The sequence below is a fragment of the Zalophus californianus genome, chromosome 3, assembly GCF_009762305.2.
Source record: "Zalophus californianus isolate mZalCal1 chromosome 3, mZalCal1.pri.v2, whole genome shotgun sequence".
Lineage (NCBI taxonomy): Eukaryota > Metazoa > Chordata > Mammalia > Carnivora > Otariidae > Zalophus > Zalophus californianus.
This window is the reverse complement of record NC_045597.1, coordinates 192037630-192054548: the sequence shown is the minus strand read 5'-3', so window position 1 is coordinate 192054548 and position 16919 is coordinate 192037630. Positions and strand designations below refer to the sequence as shown.

The window sequence follows — 16919 nt, the reverse complement described above, 5'->3', positions numbered from 1 at the left end:
ACGGGCTGCGGAGAACGGCCGCCTGTCCCCGCCTCGCCCGGCCTGCCCCGTCTGGTTGGCCCCGCAGTGAAGCTGGAGCCCAGCCAGCGCTACCTCCCACTGTGCAAGCCTCCCGTGGCCTTGACCCTGGCCTGCCTCTGGGCTAGTCCCCTGGATGCTGCAGCTCCTACCTGTCCGGGAGCCACCTGCGGCCTCCCCAGCGTGGGACCCTGCTCCCCAGGGTCAAAGACCCCTCCCCACAGATGCACTGCCCTTTTTTTCCTGTCCTGGGAGAGCCCAGAGCCATGGCCATGCCACAGCTGGGATGAGCTGGGGCAGGCTGCTCAGGAGAATCTGGAAACCGGGTTCCATTTTTAGGTACTGGAGAGCAACACTTAATGTGTTTCTTAAACAAGCCTCGTGGGATTTCTTGCACTGGAACGAGGGTACCTTACAGTTTTAAAGCTGACTAAAACTGCCAAAAGTTTTAAAACCAGCTGTGTGGGGTCAAATGGGTCCCGTTCCTGCCTGGCTGCAAATGGAACCACTCGTAAGTCGTGTCTTTAAAAGGCCGTGTGCGGAGGCTGTGAGCAGCCAGCATTCCGTCCTCAGCCTGTTAGCACAGGAACCTTCCCTGGCATGTGCGGTATTTAGGAATTAGGTGTCCTTTTAGGGAGAGTTCAAAGAGACAGCTCCCTCTCTCCACAGAGGAAAAACACCCCTGACAGGAGGGGGCACAGAGGCCGCTCAAAGGCAGCAGGCCACTCGGGCGAAGCGACTGGGGGCCAGAAAGACAGGGCAGCCGGGCACCAGGGGGGCCTTCTGGGCTCGGGCTGCAGGACAGCCACACGGAGACCTTTGGTTTGGGTTTTCAAATGAGAGATGAGGGACCCAGAAGCATGAACCCGATGGATCCCATCTTCTGGGTTCTTGGTCGGTGCCTGCACACCCAGCAGGAAGGGCTCTCAGCCTGCTGCTGCTGATTTCATATTTGCAGAGAGAGAGGCCTAGACCCTGCACTGCCCTGCACGCTGGGGCCGGGGGCGGCGGGGTGAGGGTGGGTGGGGGGCTGAGCTGTGCGAAGGGTAGCGGCTGGGAGGCCTTCCTGCAGGGGTCCTGGCTCGGGGCCGAGTCGGGTGTCCCCGAGGCGCCCGTGAGCTGGGGGAGGAGCCTCCAGAGACCTCAGACAGAGAAGGCCTCGCCTGGGGCATGGGCAGGCTCCTTCACCTCTTGTTCTGTGAAGTGGAAACCTCCTGTACCAGGTAGGCCACCGGGACTGGGTTCCAGAAGATGTGCTGTTCCTAGAAGCTATCCCACCTCAAAACCAGCAGCGCACCTCTGCGGGGTTTTCAATGTGAACCACACTTAGCAACTTACGGGACACTCAAGGCCGGACCCCAGTGGCCTGCAGGGGTGATGCGGAAGGACAGAGGGAGGGGCAGGAGGGGGAGATGACAAAGGCCAGGACACTTTCAGGGGTGAGGGGGATATATGCTCAGTCTTGAGTCCACACAGGTGCATACATGTGTCAGAACCTTCCAAATTGTGCACTTCAAATATATCCGTTTATTCTATGACCATCATATCTCAGTGAAGCTGTCGAACATCATAAATACAAAGGAAATGCCAAGATCTCTGAGTGGTGTGATTCTAGATGATCTTGACTTTTTACCTCATGCTCCTTTATTTTCCACAAGTTAAAGAAGCATATAATTGATAAAATGTGATTTCTCTGCTCTATGCAGGTCTTCCAATAGCCATCAGAAGAAAACCTCGCTCAGCAGGTTCTTGCTGCTGCTGTGAATCATTTCCTGCTCACCGGGCGGCAGGTAGAGAGCCGCCCACTTCCAGGACTCCCCTGGTTATACCCCCTCGGGACCCATATCCCCAGGAAGTGACATGCCTGGGCTGTCACCGAGTGCCCCAGGGCATGACGAACCTAGAACTTGGTTTGAACATGTTGCCCTCAGCCTACTTGGAAAAATGAGAACAAAAGATCAAAGCAACAACAAACTGAAAAAATTAAAACTCTTGTCTGTCTGGTAATAAGTCCTACTGGGCCCTCAAAGCCCCATGAGCTATCACCTCCTCCGTGACACCCAGCACAGAGCCCAGCACAGAGCCCTCCTCTGACCCCGTTGTAACTACCAGCAGGAGCCTGTCCTGAGCCGCCGACCGCAGGACCTTGGGGCCTGCGCCTCGCCCAGATGCAGCGCTGGGCAGTGTAGGGGCTGATGGCACAGGAAATGAAGGAGCGAGTGTGTGGGGAGGTGTCCCGCTCCTCGCCTGTGACAGCCCCCTTCACTTCTCAGGTCTCTTCCGGCTTCTGGAAAGCTCAACGTGGGTTGGGCCTCAACCCTTCCTCAGCCAGGGTCTCAGGAGATGGTTTTCTCTTCTCTCCTCTGAAATACTCTCCCTTCCGTCCCTCCTCGAGGGTGCTGGGGCCGCGTGCCGTGGCACCACATCGTACATGGGCACCTCGGGACACCCGTGTCTCTGTCAGAAGCCCCCATCTGTATTCCTTTTGGGGTTTTGCTCCAGAGGCGGGAGGCCCATGTGATGGATGGCCAGCAGCCAGCCGACACTGAGGCCCGGTGACGTGCAGGTCCCCCAGGGCCGCGGGGGTAGGACCCCCCACCCCCACAGGGAGGACCACTCCTGCAAAGGAGCTGCGGTGCGAGGTCAAGCTGAGACCAGCCTGCTGAGCCGCCCACGGGGCCCTCGGAGTCCTCAGGCCCATCGCCCTCGCTAACGTCCCGGGCGTCCTGCAGGGACGTGTGACGCCGCCGGAGCAGGGCAAAGGATTTTCATGATTGTATAAACTAATTTTCACAGCTCACCAGGTAATATTTGGAATAGGTTTGGTGATACACCGGGCAGCGGCACAGGCATAGGATTTACGAGAAGACCCGAGCGCAGGGGACCCACCGACGGGTCGGGACCAGGACTGCCTGAGGAGGGAAAAGAGGAAGCGCCGTCTCAGGCCCGCGGGCCCTTTCACTTCCCATCCACACAGCGGCTCGCTCCAACGAAGCCTTCATCAAGCAGATCCGCTGCCTGTGACCCTCCTGGCAGACCCCTGCTGTGGCCCAGAGACCCTGCTTCCCCCTCCCCTCCCCCCACCGAAGTGCCTGCTCTGTGCTGCATGTGGGGGCACCTGTTAACATGTCCCCCAAATCCGTGAGAAAACGGGGCAATCAGGCCAAAAAACTAAGTGACGCAGAATGACATCCGCAGGCTGGCAGTGGAGTCCGGCCATGTGTGACTCAGAAGTGAGAAACCACACCGTCACCCCTGACAGAGTCAAATTCCACCCGCAAAGCACGGAATGGCACTGCACACCTGTTGGGATGGCCACCGTCAGGACCCGGACAAGAGCGAGCGGCGGGGAGGGTGTGCAGAACCCCTGGGCGTCGCTGGTGGGAACACAGTCATGGCGGGAAGCAGTGAACCCAGAGCTACCCTGGGGCCCAGCAGTTCCCCAGTTCTAGGCTGGGGCGTCTGCAACAGGTACGTGCACATCTGTGCTCCCCGCAGCGTTAGTCACCGCGGCAAGGAGGGTGAGCGACCCGGATGGCCGGCAACACCTGGACGGATGAACGGAACGGGGTCCATCCACAGCCCGAAACGGCAATCCAGCCTTGAAAAGTAAGGACCCCCATCACGTGCTGCACGTGGACGAATCTCGAAGATACCACGCCGTGTGAAATGAGCCAGTCCCAAAAACGCACAGCCCGCTGGATTCTGCTCACCGGAGCCGCCTTCACGGACGGAAAGCGGGATGGTGGGAGCTGCGGCTGGAGGCGATCGTGCTCCCGAAGGGCGAGCGTCTACTGGGCCCGGTTACAGGCTGGGGAGATGGGAAAGTTCTGGAGACGGTGGTGGGGCGGGGTGCACAGCAATGTGCCCCAGATCTTCCAATGGCTGGGATGGTAAAATTTATGTTATGTGTATTTTACCACAATTAAAAATACAACAGTAAAATGGAAGGAGCGAGGAGGGGGCTGCCGGAAGACGGGGCGCGCGGGGCTGGGTGCGCGAGCGGCCCACGGTCTCTGCGGGCCCAGCGACCACGGAGCTTCCCCGCGTCACCAGCGTGCAGGGCTTTCCCCCAGCTCTCAGCTGCTGACGGGGCTGGGTGACTGAAGTAAGCAAGGACACCTAAGTAACAACAGTTTACCATGAAGACTAAAATCGACACACAAGACCTCAGGCTCCTCCCCCGGGCTCCTGGGCCATTTACAAAGGAAAATTTTGTAAGGCCAGGAAGGAACCCTAACCCACACAGGGGTGGTCCGCAACCCGCTCCCTGACCTCAGCGCAGTAAAAGCAGCATTACTGGGGGAGAAACCTAGGAGCCTGAGCTGTTGGGATTTCTGAAACCTTGCTTCCAAATAATTCATACGTTAAAGAGGAAATTAAAACCACAAACACAGAAACTCTAGAAAATATTACCAGTGGCCAGAAGACAGAAAGTCGGGGGAGGCAGCCCAGAGGCCAAGCAGAGGAGATACTGGACTAGTTTCACTGTTAAGCAGGAAGAACGAAAGCAAACAAATTTGGCATTGAAGGAGAAAGATCTGGTTCTTTGGGGTGGGGCTGGGGACGCATAACAGATATGCCACTGTCCCCTTCCGTCAAGGAACAACATGAAGCTATCCGCCCACGGAGGCCGGCTGAGAAGGGCCAACGTCCACGGATAACAGTTACAACAATAAGATAATTATCTCTATAATTATGTGTTGGATAAAAGGGACAAGTTCACAGAAAATGGGAAACAACCTCGCTGCTATAAGAAATAGGAAACCCAGGGAAGACCCTCCACTATGATGGCGGCCAGAAAGGGCCCGACCCAGCCGGTCCTGCAGGTGGAAACAAGGACCCAACGTGGAGCCCAATGTGGAACCCAAGGTGGGGCTTGAACTCACGACCCTGAGATCAAGACCTGAGCTGAGATCAAGAGTCGGACGCTCAAGCGACGGAGCCACCCAGGCGCCCCGAAAGCATCCCATCTGTAGTAACTGCTAGGATTCTGCAGGGGAAATGGGGTCCTGCCGGAGGGTGGAGGCGCTGACTGCCGCTTCTTAACCAGGCGGCCCTGGTATTAATCCTCCCCATCGGTCCAGAAGTCAGGGCAGCCACCACTCAAATCGCGACAGGTCCTTAGCCAGACAGGCAGCGATGCAGACGTAGCAGCTGAACCAGAAACCTGTGTATTTAACACCAGGGCACACAGAGGAAGTCTGCGGGGGGGCTGGCGCTCCGGCCAGGTCGCATTCGCATTGCTGCGCCCTCCCACAGAGCACCCCCACCCGGTCTCCCTTCCCTCCCCACCAGCCCAAAGACGCGGCCCCTGTCGAAGTGCCCAGTGGTGCGCAGCAGCCACATCTCTGTCTGTGTGTCTGTGGCCTTGGCTTCTGGCCCCCAGCCTGCCCCCCAGCTTCATCCCTTCTGTCTGTGGCTTCTCACACCTTCCCGCATCTGAGGCTCCCCCAGACGCCTCTCCCGGCCGTACCTCTCTGCTGTGCCCCACACTCACGTGGACACCTGCCTGACTGCCCTCGTCCCTGGGTGTCCAAGGGGGCGTCCAACCCAACGTGGCTGCTGTGGTGGGGGCTGCCAATTTTAGCAAATAAAACCCGGGGTCGCCCAGTTCAGTTTGAGTGTCAAACAATTTTGTAACTACTGCACACGACATACTCATATCCAAACAATTTGTCGTTTATCCGACATTTGAATTTAACTGGGCGCCGCGTGTTTTCCTTGGCAGCCCAGCTGTGCAGCTCCAGCTCCCCACCCTCCACCCCTGCGAGGCACCTGGCTGCTCTTGATGCCTCCCTGCTTCCTTGTGGCCCACACCCGAACCCATAGCGAGTCCCTCACTGGCACCTTGGGGACTCTCTGGGGTCCCTCACTCCTGCCATCTCAAGCCTCCGTCCTCACCCCCATCCCACCAGAGCTCCCCGGTCCCCTGCCTCCAACCCGAGGCTATGCAGTGGCCCAGGGCTCTTTTAAACCATGTCTGACATGATTCAGGCTTGCCCACTGCCCAGGGATGAAATCTAAACGTCTTGCCTTGGCCCATAGGATCGGGTCCTCCTTCAACACAAGCCTTGCTCAAAGCCCTCTTCTCTGCAAGCTTCAGCCATAAAAGGCTTCCAGAAAATTCCAAGACTCAGGGCCTTTGTATAACCATCCTGGGGATCTGAGGGGCTCTTTCCAAAGTGCTTGGGGCTTGGGATAAGGGCCCCCACCTCCACCTCCACTCCCATGGGCTCATTTCCTTTTGTGCAAAGAGCACTCTCTATAGATGTCCTTTACAGGGAAGGCTTCTCAGCCTCGGACCCATGGACATTCGTGCTGGGCCATTCTCGCAGGGCTGAGGGGCTGTCCCAGACTGAAGAGGGCAGCCTCCAGCAGTGGGCTGCTGACCAACCTCCCTGGTATCTACCTACTAGAACCCCCTCCCAGTCATGACACTACATGACCCACTTGTGCTTTAGGGCAGATAGAAGTTTCCAGGAGAAATAGTTTAGTGCTTTCCCCAAAGCTCCCTGATCTGTCCATCCACACAGCCAGCAGCCATCTTTCTTCTCACAAACAGACCCACAGAATCTCCTAGAGGCAATCAACATGCAGAGAGAAAGCCAACCTTGGGTGTTCACGTCACCAGGTTTCTAAGTGATTATGCTTTCTAGACTGCCTCCCCCCCAACATGGGGTTCTGCTTTGTGATACATGAACGGCTTTTATTCCTGTTGATAACTGGCCAGAGTACGTGACAATATGGCAGAGTCATCAGTATCCAATTGCTTGGGTCAACTGCTGCCTTTTGCCTTCCCGGGCACGTGTGGCTCAGGAGACTCCTTCCTGGTGGGCCTTGAGGGCCTGGGGTGCAGAGCCCCGGAGAGCATGGGTGGGTGCTGCCCAGGTCCGCAGCACTCCAGCTCCTGTGAGTGACCCAGTGGGAGGAAGGTCGCCCCCCCCCCCGGCCCCCTGCCCAGGGATGGAGGGTGGGGGCCGCCAGGGAAGGCTTCCCAAGGGAGGCAGTCACCTGGGAGGGGCGGAGAGAGAGCAGCCCAGCAGGGCAGTGAGCAGAGGGCAGAGCGGAAGTGAGGGCCAGAGGCGGGCTGGCTTCTGCTCTCTGGTCCCGGGACGGGACGCACCGTGGGACCTGCCCATGGCAGGGAGGGCGTCACGGGAAGGCGAAAGGACACGGTGTGAGGCCTAGTGAGGAACAAAGGCAGGCGGGCCTGGCTGTGGGCTCAGGCCCCCGGGCTCCCATCCCCCGCCGAGTCCTGGCCCGCGCGCCTCTGCGGACCGGGGCCGCTCACAACCTGGGCTTCCAGGGATGATGGGAGTCAGGTCCTTCCACGGCAAAGAAAATACGAAGATAAAACAATCTTAGGGGAAAGAATCTTCCGCGGACAACAATAACTTCATTATGTGAAAACGAACGAGGTCCTGTTGCTGCGTGTTGACATAACCCTCCTCACTAGGAACAAGGGAGTTCTCCAGAACCCGCGCTCGGCCCGAGGTCATCCCGGAGGGCGGGGGGGGGGGGGGGGGTGAGGCCAGCCCCCTGCGTGTGCGGACAGAGTCCAGTCCGCACCATCTCTGTCTCTCCGTGGGCCGGGGCCGGGGCCGGGGCCGGGGCCTGGGGCGGGTGAAGCCACGGCGGCCTCCTCCGCCCGGCTCCCCTTCTCCACACCCCTGCTCGCTCCTCTCAGCTCCACACTGTCCGTCCGTCCATCCGTCCGTCCGGAGGGCTTCCCGGAGTCCCGCTGGAGAAGAGGCTCGTGGGCAGGTTTCCAAGCCCCCGGTGTGCCTGCCGCCCACTGTCCTGCAAACGCGGTGGGGTCAGAGGGTGAAAACACCCCACAGGCTCCATCTGACAGGCTCCAAAGGTGTCGTCGGGAGAGCTCTGTCTGTCTGTCGTGGTTCCCCCGCCCCCGGCTCACAGGGTGGGATGTGGCGGCCGGTACTCAGATCCAGCCGAGAGGAGAGAGACGGGCTTCCCCTCTGCTCCGGCAGCAGACAGACGGTTTAGCCCTGGGGTCCCCCGCCCCCCCTGAGGCCTGCCAGGGGACAGGCCTGGGTTGGGGCCGGTGGGGAGGAGAGCCCCACGCTGCCGGGGGCGGCGGGGGGGGGGCGCCAGGAAGGATGGGCTCGGCCCCCACCGGTGGGGGGCGCAGGCAGCCAAACCTGGGGGTTCTACCCTGGGGGGGGCCCCGCATTTTCACTGGAATTCACACCACAAGCGGCGACCTCATCACACACTCTGCCAAACCCAAATTTTAACGAAATAGAAGCTGTGGAATTGGTTCATTCTGGGAGAAAAAAAATCAGGAGGAACAGAAATAGCTCTTTGCCTTAAGGAAGGGTTCCACCTGAAACATTTCCGGGGCGCGTCGCTCGTGACCACTTCCAGTGTGGACCCAAGCGTCACTCAACAACTCTGGCCCGGGACCCACCATACCCGAACTGACTGGCCAGCGCCAAGAGACAGGAGACAAAAAGCCAGAAATGTCTCCGTGCGGTTAAACACACGAGGAGAGTAAACGAACACACTGAGGTGATTTCGCAAATAAGAAGCCTGCAGCTTTGGATTCCAGGGTGAGAACTGCCTCCGGATTTAAACCAGCAAGACGATCTGAAGTCACGTACATTGCATTGCCTGGGACATCGCCGTCGGTCCCAAACAGTTACACTTGCACTGATACAGAACCCCATATTTCAATAAACACAGCGGCCTTGTAAGAGTGTCCTCAACGGCCCCAGCACGCCCGGCTCAGAGAACAGAGTCGGCCAGCGCTCCTGAGTGGAGCTGGGCGCCCTACAGAGTCCACGACAGACACGGCCCTCACAGCATAACCCTGGGTCCTCTGGAAACGTCCTTCTCTGCTGACTGGTGAAAAACTTTTCCAGTGGCTATATACAAAATTTAAGATGCATGTGGTCCTATCACAGTCTTCTGTAAACAGAAGAGTACGCACAAAGCTCAGGTTTACAATAGCTTGACTGTAAAACTGTTACAGAGAAGTTCTTGAGCCTATGGACTAGCATACTTAAAAAAGAAAGAAAGAAAGAAATTCCACATTGCTATTTTGGGTAGCAAAATCTGCATCGCCAAGGAGATCTGGCTCCTGCTACAACTTGGGAGGAAATACTGTGTGCTCCATGATTCTACTAATTTCTGCTGGCCTCCATGACATTAATTTACTGATAACCTCACAGAGTTGTGTTTATTTGGAAAAATAAAGATATAACATTAGCCAGGCCGCTCAGACTAATGTTAAAATTATAGGACTCTGGACTTGCACAAGAATGTGTGTTATTTTCCTGGTAAACAAGGAAGGTCTTTATAGGCACTCATGACATAGTGTTTATTTATACAGGCTTTAGAAGGTGCAGCTTCTGGAATCCAGGAAAGAGCATTTATTTAGTCAGTTAGGTTTAAAAAAAAAAAAAGACAACCTAGCCCGCTGTCCTGTTAGCAGAGAAATGCTCATTTCTTAGATTACAACAGTAAATTCCATGTCAAACCAAAGGGATCCTAACACAAAAGGATAGAATGCTATTGTAAGAGTTTGCTTTACACATAAATTCAGCCAAAACACTTTAAGGGGCAAGATCAGTCTTCAGATCACCTTATGGCAAGCAGACTCTAAGGGTTTTATGCAGAGGGACTCCTTGATCACGTTACGGCAAGCAAAGACGCTAAGGGTTTTAAGCAGAGGGACTCTTTGGCCAGGTTGCCACCGCGGGGCTCCTGGGCTGTCCTGAGCCCCTCTCCTCCAGGTGTCCCTGGCCATCTCCACTGACAAGCCACACGCCCCCAACCCCTTCACTGTACTGACACTCAGCGGGCACGCGTGCTGCAGGTGTTTCTGACCCACATCACCTGTTCTGGGGAAAGCCCACCAAGTACCAGTGGTAGCTGCAGGTTGCAGTTTCTTAGCATTGCGACAGGAAAGCCCTGAGGACAATTTCAGGGTAAATTATGCTAAGTCTGGTGCACGTTCCTGTTGCCCCTGGGTTTGTTTATAATCTCTCTCGAAACAGAAAGCTGAGTATATTCTGCCTCCTAAGAGGCCCTCTTTGAATTTCTATTAGCCAGAGGGCCAAGGTCACAAGCGAACAAAAAAGCTGTGGAAACGTCCGCGAGGGAGAAGGCTAGTCTCATTTTTGCAAAGGACATCCTAGGGAGGTTTGTTTGCAAATCAGCAACTGCTGTATGCGCCAGTCAGCTTCTCAGCTTTAACTAATTTCTAGATCAGTGGGCCGTGGATCTGAGACCCAGTGCTAAGTCGGCCAGGTGCCCGCTACCCGCGAGCGCCCAAGGACGCCGGCAGGGGCGGCTGCCGCAGCGCGGGCCAGAGCGCACAGGTGCGGGGAAGCGCGTTCCCGGGCATGCGCCAGAAAGCTGCCAGTGTCTGCGAACTCCCAGGCCCCCTGGCTCCCCAACCCCCCAACCGCCCCTCTCCCCCGAGGGACCCCGGCCCTACTCACCTAGGAGCAGGCAGAGGCCGCGCCGCGGGAGGCCGCGCAGGCTCGGGGCCATGGCGCACCGCCGAGCCGGGCCGCCCGCAAGGACTGAGCCCGCCGCGGCGCGGGGGGCGGGAGCGGGCGCGGCGGGAAGCGGCGGCGCGCGCCTGGCCCTGCCCATCGCGGCTCCGGGGGGGGGGGGGTGGGGGTGGGGGTGGAGGGGGGAGGCAGGTCCCCGGGACCGGGCTGGGCGGCTCCGCAGGAGGACGGCTGGCGGGCCGGCACGTGCCGGCCGGGCACGGGGAGGAGGCCGACGCGGGAGGCGAGGCGACCCCCCGGCGAGCCGCGCGCACGGCGAGGAGCGAGCTCGGGGTCGTCCGGACCCTCCCTGGGGGACGGGCACTGAGGCTTCGAGGGAGGCCCCGCGCCGCGCCCGCCGCAAGGGCTGCTCCCGAAATGTTCGCCCAGCGGGCGGGTGTTTAAGCCAGGGAGGGTCTCCCAGCCAGGGCACCTCAGTCTCAACCGGAGCACCATCCTCTCTTCCTCTCCCTAGGTTCCGGGCCACTCCTGCCCCGGGGGGGTCTGTCTGTGAAAGGCTAAGACCACATCTCTCTCTCCCCCAAGGTGCGGGCACTGGAGCAGCCGTGGGGACAAAACCAGCCCCGGAGCTTGGGGAGGCTCTTATTAATCAGAAAAGGACACACAAGGAGGAACTGGAATAAATGCTGAGACCTACACGGGATGAGCAACGGTGTGGGCGCAGGGGAGGGGCAGGTCAGGTGCACCCAAAGGCCCTGGGGCCGGAGTGAACAGGGGTCTTGGGAGGCCTGAAAGGTGGCCTCCCGGTGAATTGCTGCCTCAGATGGGTGATGAGAGGCAGAGGAGGCTGGAGAACCTCCGACGGTGTTCATCAGACTCCGAACTTGAGTAGAAAGAGGACAGCATTAGACTTGCCTTGGGAGGCTGTCACTTTGGGCTTCTGCGGGCGGGGGCGGGGACAAGAAGCCCGGGCATATTCCTTATAGAATGGTCAGACAAGGGCTCCTAGGGGTACACGAGAGGCCTGGGGAAGGAGGTCTCCCCGTGCAGAGGTCTGAGTGGGAGGCATAAGCTCTCCTGGTGGTTGGATCTCACCTCCTAGGGGCTCCTTCCCGTAACATCCTACCACAAGGAGAAGTCTGAGAAATTGACTTATGCTCACTGAAGGCGGGAGGGAGGAGAACTTTGCTGGTTTCATACACTTAGCAGGGTTTCATACGCTGGCCCGGGTCTGCCGTGAAGGACCCCTTCCCTAGCTGAATGAAAGGGAGCAGAGCCACCTGCTGTCTGCTCAGAGAACAGGAGGCAGCCAACAACCTGGCGGTCATCCATCCATTCTTCTGAACACAGGCCGGGAGGGCACCCAGGGCCAGCATGCCTACAGCTGGGGGCCCCAAAGAGTCCTGGGAGTGAGGGGTCTGCGTCAGATGGCGGGGGACGGCACAAGCTCTCTTGACTCGATTAGCCCCTCTTCCTGAACCTTAGGAAGGTACACCCTATGGGGTGGCCTGGCTTCCCCACTTTATTCATTTAATAGACATCTGAGTCCCTACTGTATGCAAGACTGTGTTAAGTAAACAGTGCGGGTCCTGCTCTTCAGTTTGTGAATCTAATGGGAAAATCAAAACTCTCAATAACGACCCATGATACGGGAACTGTACATATGGGGTGTGGGACTCCCGGCCCGCTGGAGTGTAAGACGGCTTGAGGGCCGGCTGGAAGGCGTGCAGGAGGGGACTGCAGGCCAGAGGGAAGGGAACGGTGAGGGGCAGGGCCCTGGCCCAGCTCCACCGCGAACCCCGTGCTAGGGGCCAGCTGCCACGGGTGAGGGCCAAGGGCACGCATCGCTCGGCTATCAGCCTGGTTCTCCGCTCGTGGACGGTGCCGCCCTTCCCACTCCTGGCTCACGAACCTCTCTGCGACCCCTCCACCTCGGGCTCTTTGGGACCCCTGTACTCTCATCAGCAGGCTGGGCAGGAGACATTTTTGGGCAACATTTTCTCTTTGAAACTCAAGTGGGACACAGATAGGACGCCAGAGGAGGGTAGGGGCTCTTCGCCACTCCCTCTCTCCGTGTGCCTGCACATACCCCTGACAGATGCACGCACCCAAAAGAACCAAGTGTACTTCTCAAGTTCCTATGTGTGTGTGTGTCTGCGTGCGGCTCTGTCTTTCCCAGGGGTCTCCATGTCTGCACCTGGGGTCTGGGCAAGAGATACCCAGTAATTACTGCAAGCTCCCTCTCCTGCAAGGGTGGGAACGTGGGCGATCTCCACACTTGCCCCACGGCCATGACACACAAGAGTTGGCAACTTCGCCCTGGCTAGATTCTGTCTGAAGCCTCTGGACTCGTAGCTGGTGGCAGGGAACGTGGGAAGCCATCCTGCTCCCCAGGCACCTCCAGCTAGGTGGACGTGAGGGTGCCCCACGGGGAGGTGAGACAGTGGCCGGGTGCTTGGCTGTGCGCACAGCTAGCTTAGAGACACAACCTTGATAGGTCAATGAGAACTGGTCAACATCACTAAAAATCCAAATTTAACCTAAGAAGACCTCTGCTTCCAGCCAGGATGAAGTAACAGGGACTGGATTTACCCTCCACCCCCCGACTTAAACAAAAACACTGGACAAGACCGATGAAGCCACCGTTATCACAGTGGGCCACGGGCAGGACAGGACCACGGTCGCGGGCAGAGGCACAAGTGAGGTAAGCCCTGACCGCTCGCTGCCTGCAGCTTCCAGACCACAGGGCAGCGGGGAACCCGAACAGAGCCTGGGGTCTTGTGGCGTCGATGAGAAAGCTGGGGGTCCAGGGAGGGCCTGGCCAAGGCAGCTAGGGATGCAGGGCCCCGGAGTACCGGGGAGGGCTGCTGCACAGGGGTGGCCTGCCAGGGGCCCCCCCGGAGCCTCGGCCTCTAATTCTGACTGGTGCTCGCACGAAGGACACTGCCCGAGGCAGAGAAAAGAACCACCAGAAAGGAGCGGGCTGGCACAATCCCCAAGAGCTCACACAGGGCCTGGGATAGCTCCACTTTCCACCAATCCTAGTGGAAAAGCCTTGAGATAAGCAGAACTTCTGACAGAGCAATTAGCAGGCTACTGCCTTTGTAGTCAGAAAAATGGCACACGCTGCCCTGGGGCCACCTAACAAAGCTGAAAAGCAAGAACTGACAAAACCAAATGATTTCCAAGTAACTACTACAGCCCAGAAGACTTAAAAAAAAAAAAAATAAAAGAACGAAGCACCAGGGAACCATAAGACCACCTCACGAGGCCTACCCCACGTGTAACTGGGAGTCCCATCAGACAGCAAGACGTGAACTACGTGTAGACGTTGTTCTATAAACCTACAAATTCAAGAATACGGACAAACCCCAAGCACGAGAATCATGAAGAAGAAAATACACCAACACATCACAATCAAATTGCTCAAAACCAGTAATAAGGAAAAAATCTTAAAAGTAGCCAGACAAAAAGCACATTGTATACAGAGAAACGAATTCAGAGGGCAGAAGAGTTCTCATGGGGATGGAGGGAGGGCGCTAAGTACTGGAAGAGAAAACCAGTGAGAGTTCTGTACAATGTTTCAGTAATTTGCTGATACAAAGGGGAAGATTTTGCTGGTGGCCTCACCACTAGGCTAGCAAGCTAGAGGCTAAGTTTTAGTCATCGTCAGTGATGACGGGGTGGTTCTGGAGAGATGTTTAAAAGTAGTAACTCAGTTCTGTCCTGCGTTTGTGTAGTACAGTTGTTAAGCATTCAACAGAAATAGCAGGACAGGAACACTCTGCTTCATCAAGCTTCAGCTTTTCAAATCCCTCAAGGGAGTCCTGCTGGTAAAACCCAAATACTTGGGACTTGCAAGTGGCTGAGAAAGGCCTGCATTGTTTCTGATTTCCCCAAATGCCCTCTCCAAAAGCAAACAAACGAAAAACAAGTGAAAAGTAAATTCTGCACAAAACTGTGTTGTCAGCAGCACTCGGAGAATTTTAGAGCTGCAAAGTAACTAAGAGGAAGGTCACCAAATGCCAGTGTGTGATCTCTCGTACCCGCCCCCTGCAGCGACCCCACCTCAGTGAGCAAAGGGAGCTTGAGAAGAACTGGGGGGCAGGAGAGAGGGGCTGGCACAGGCCCTAAGATTAAATCTTAATGTCCAAGGTATAAAACATCCAAGAAATAAAAATAAAATTTTAAATATCTCAATACTATGTAAAGTAATAAGAGAAAAGTCAATCTATCCAGAGCTACTGCAGAAAATCAGGAGATAAGATTTCACACACATGAGCCAAGGACCTCGCCCCCCCCTCCACGAGGCTCTATTACAAATGTGTAACATAACTACCCTGGAAGGGATCAGGAGTAAGAAACACCTCAGCAAATTCTGAAAACAGTCAATATGCTGACTGCACCCTGTAAGGCTAAAGACAAGAGGAACTGTACTTCTCACAGGGCCACGGCTTGGAAATGCAGTGACTTCAGGTGTCTACCAGGACTGAGTAAGTCGCAGTGAGTCTGTGTGCGGAGAGGGCCCGAGACCAACTCCGACAGCAGGGAGCACCCCTGCTGACCGGCCCTTGGCTTCTGGATAGCATTCTCCAATACAAGAAAATGGAGTTTGTTGGAGAAGTAGTTGATTTCAGGGCAGGGACAGTAAGATGAGCCTAAAATAGCCTGTGGTGTCAGAAAATGAGCACTTGAGAAAGGATGGCGACTTTCACAGAGACACAGAACCCAACCTAATGATGTTCCTAATCTCTAAAGGCTGATGGCTCCTTGAGTAACAAAATAAGAAATGATAGTATTTATTGTAACTCACAGACCAAATAAACATCATGAGTCTACACTGATCTAAACAACTGAAAAGATAAATTGGGGCGGGGGAAGGACAGCTTTTCCTCACAGGCAAATTCTAAGTAATAAATGTAGAAGGAATGAAAGACATACACAATCGTCATCAAACACACACAAGAATCATTTCAGGCAAGATCTGCTGATGGGTGCTGAAACCAGTGAGCGAAAGTTTTAAGAGAAACAGGTGTTTCCATACTGTCAAAGAGCTCCCTCCATTGTAAAGGAAAAGCAGTAACTTTACAGTGGAGAAACCCAGCAGAGGCCACCATAACCAAGTGAAGGGCATGACCTGTAGGAGACCTGTCATGTACCCCCAGATATGAGGCAATGATGGTACAGCACTCCTGCGGCACTCTTTTAAAAAACTGCATAACCTCAATCTCATCAGGAGAAAACAGCTGATCAACCGTAATTAAGACGTGTTCTTCCAAGTAGCCAAACAATACTCATCAAAATCATCAAGGTCATGAAAGACAAGACAATACTTAGGAACTGATCTAGGCTAGAAAGGGTACAGAAAACGTCATAACTAACCACGTGACATACTGGATTGGGTCCTGTGGCAGAAAAAGAACATCAGGGGCAAAAACTGGTGAAATCTAAGATTTGTGGCAGCAGTACTGCGCCAATGTTAACATCCTGGCTTTGGTAACTTTGTTATGGTTACATAAATTGTTAAACATGAGAAGCTCAATGAAGGGCACACATGAAGTCCGTACTATTTCTGCAACTGTTCCGTAAGTCTAAGTGTTGATAAATAAAAAGTTAAACAGGGGCGCCTGGGTGGCTCAGTCATTAAGCGTCTGCCTTGAACTCAGGTCAGGATCCCAGGGTCCTGGGATCGAGCCCCGCGTCAGGCTCCCTGCTCAGCGGGGAGCCTGCTTCTCCCTCTCCCACTCCCCCCTGCTTGTGTTCCCTCTCTCGCTGTGTCTCTCTCTGTCAAATAAATAAAATCTTTTTTTTTTAAAGATTTTATTTATTCATTTGAGATACAGAGCGAGAGAGAGAGAGAGCATGAGGAGGGGGAGAGACAGAGGGAGAGGGAGAAGCAGGCTCCTCGCCGAGCCAGGAGCCCGATGTGGGGCTCGATCCCAGGACCCTGGGATCATGACCTGAGCTGAAGGCAGACGCTTCACCATCTGGGCCACCCAGGCGCCCCAAATAAATAAAATCTTAAAACAAATAGAAAGTTAAACAGCTCTATACCAAGTACTCAATCTGAACACTGTCCGTGTACCTATTTCCCAGAAGTTCTTGATGAACACTGTAACTGTTCCTAATTATTTCAGGATTGTGTGTCAGTGTGATAGAGAGATGAAGACAGAAGCCTCTTGATCCAGCCACACCTGAATTCATTTCTGGAGTTGTCAATTATAAGCTGATTTTCCTTTTCTTTTCTTCTTTTGTTAAGAGTTGTGTTTTTATAATTTGTCATCAAATACCCTCTAACACACTGACTTTTATGGTCTGCTTTGTTCTAGTATTGAGGCAGGTTACAGACATTCACAGAAGAGAAAAAAATAAATTAAAAAAGTAAAATGAAAATAAAACAGCCGGAGATACAAC

At 55.4% G+C, this 16919-nt stretch overlaps 1 protein-coding gene across 1 annotated transcript in view; it reads right to left on the bottom strand.

Annotated features, from left to right (window-relative positions):
* The window catches only part of RAMP1 (receptor activity modifying protein 1), a 45002-nt gene extending 34398 nt beyond the window's left edge, over positions 1-10604 (bottom strand). Inside the window, exon 1 of the mRNA XM_027591487.2 lies at positions 10491-10604. Within this exon, the coding sequence (XP_027447288.1) occupies positions 10491-10542 (52 nt within the window). The 5' untranslated portion in view covers positions 10543-10604. The remainder of the gene's footprint in view (positions 1-10490) is intronic.
* Between the last annotated feature and the right edge of the window lie 6315 nt (positions 10605-16919).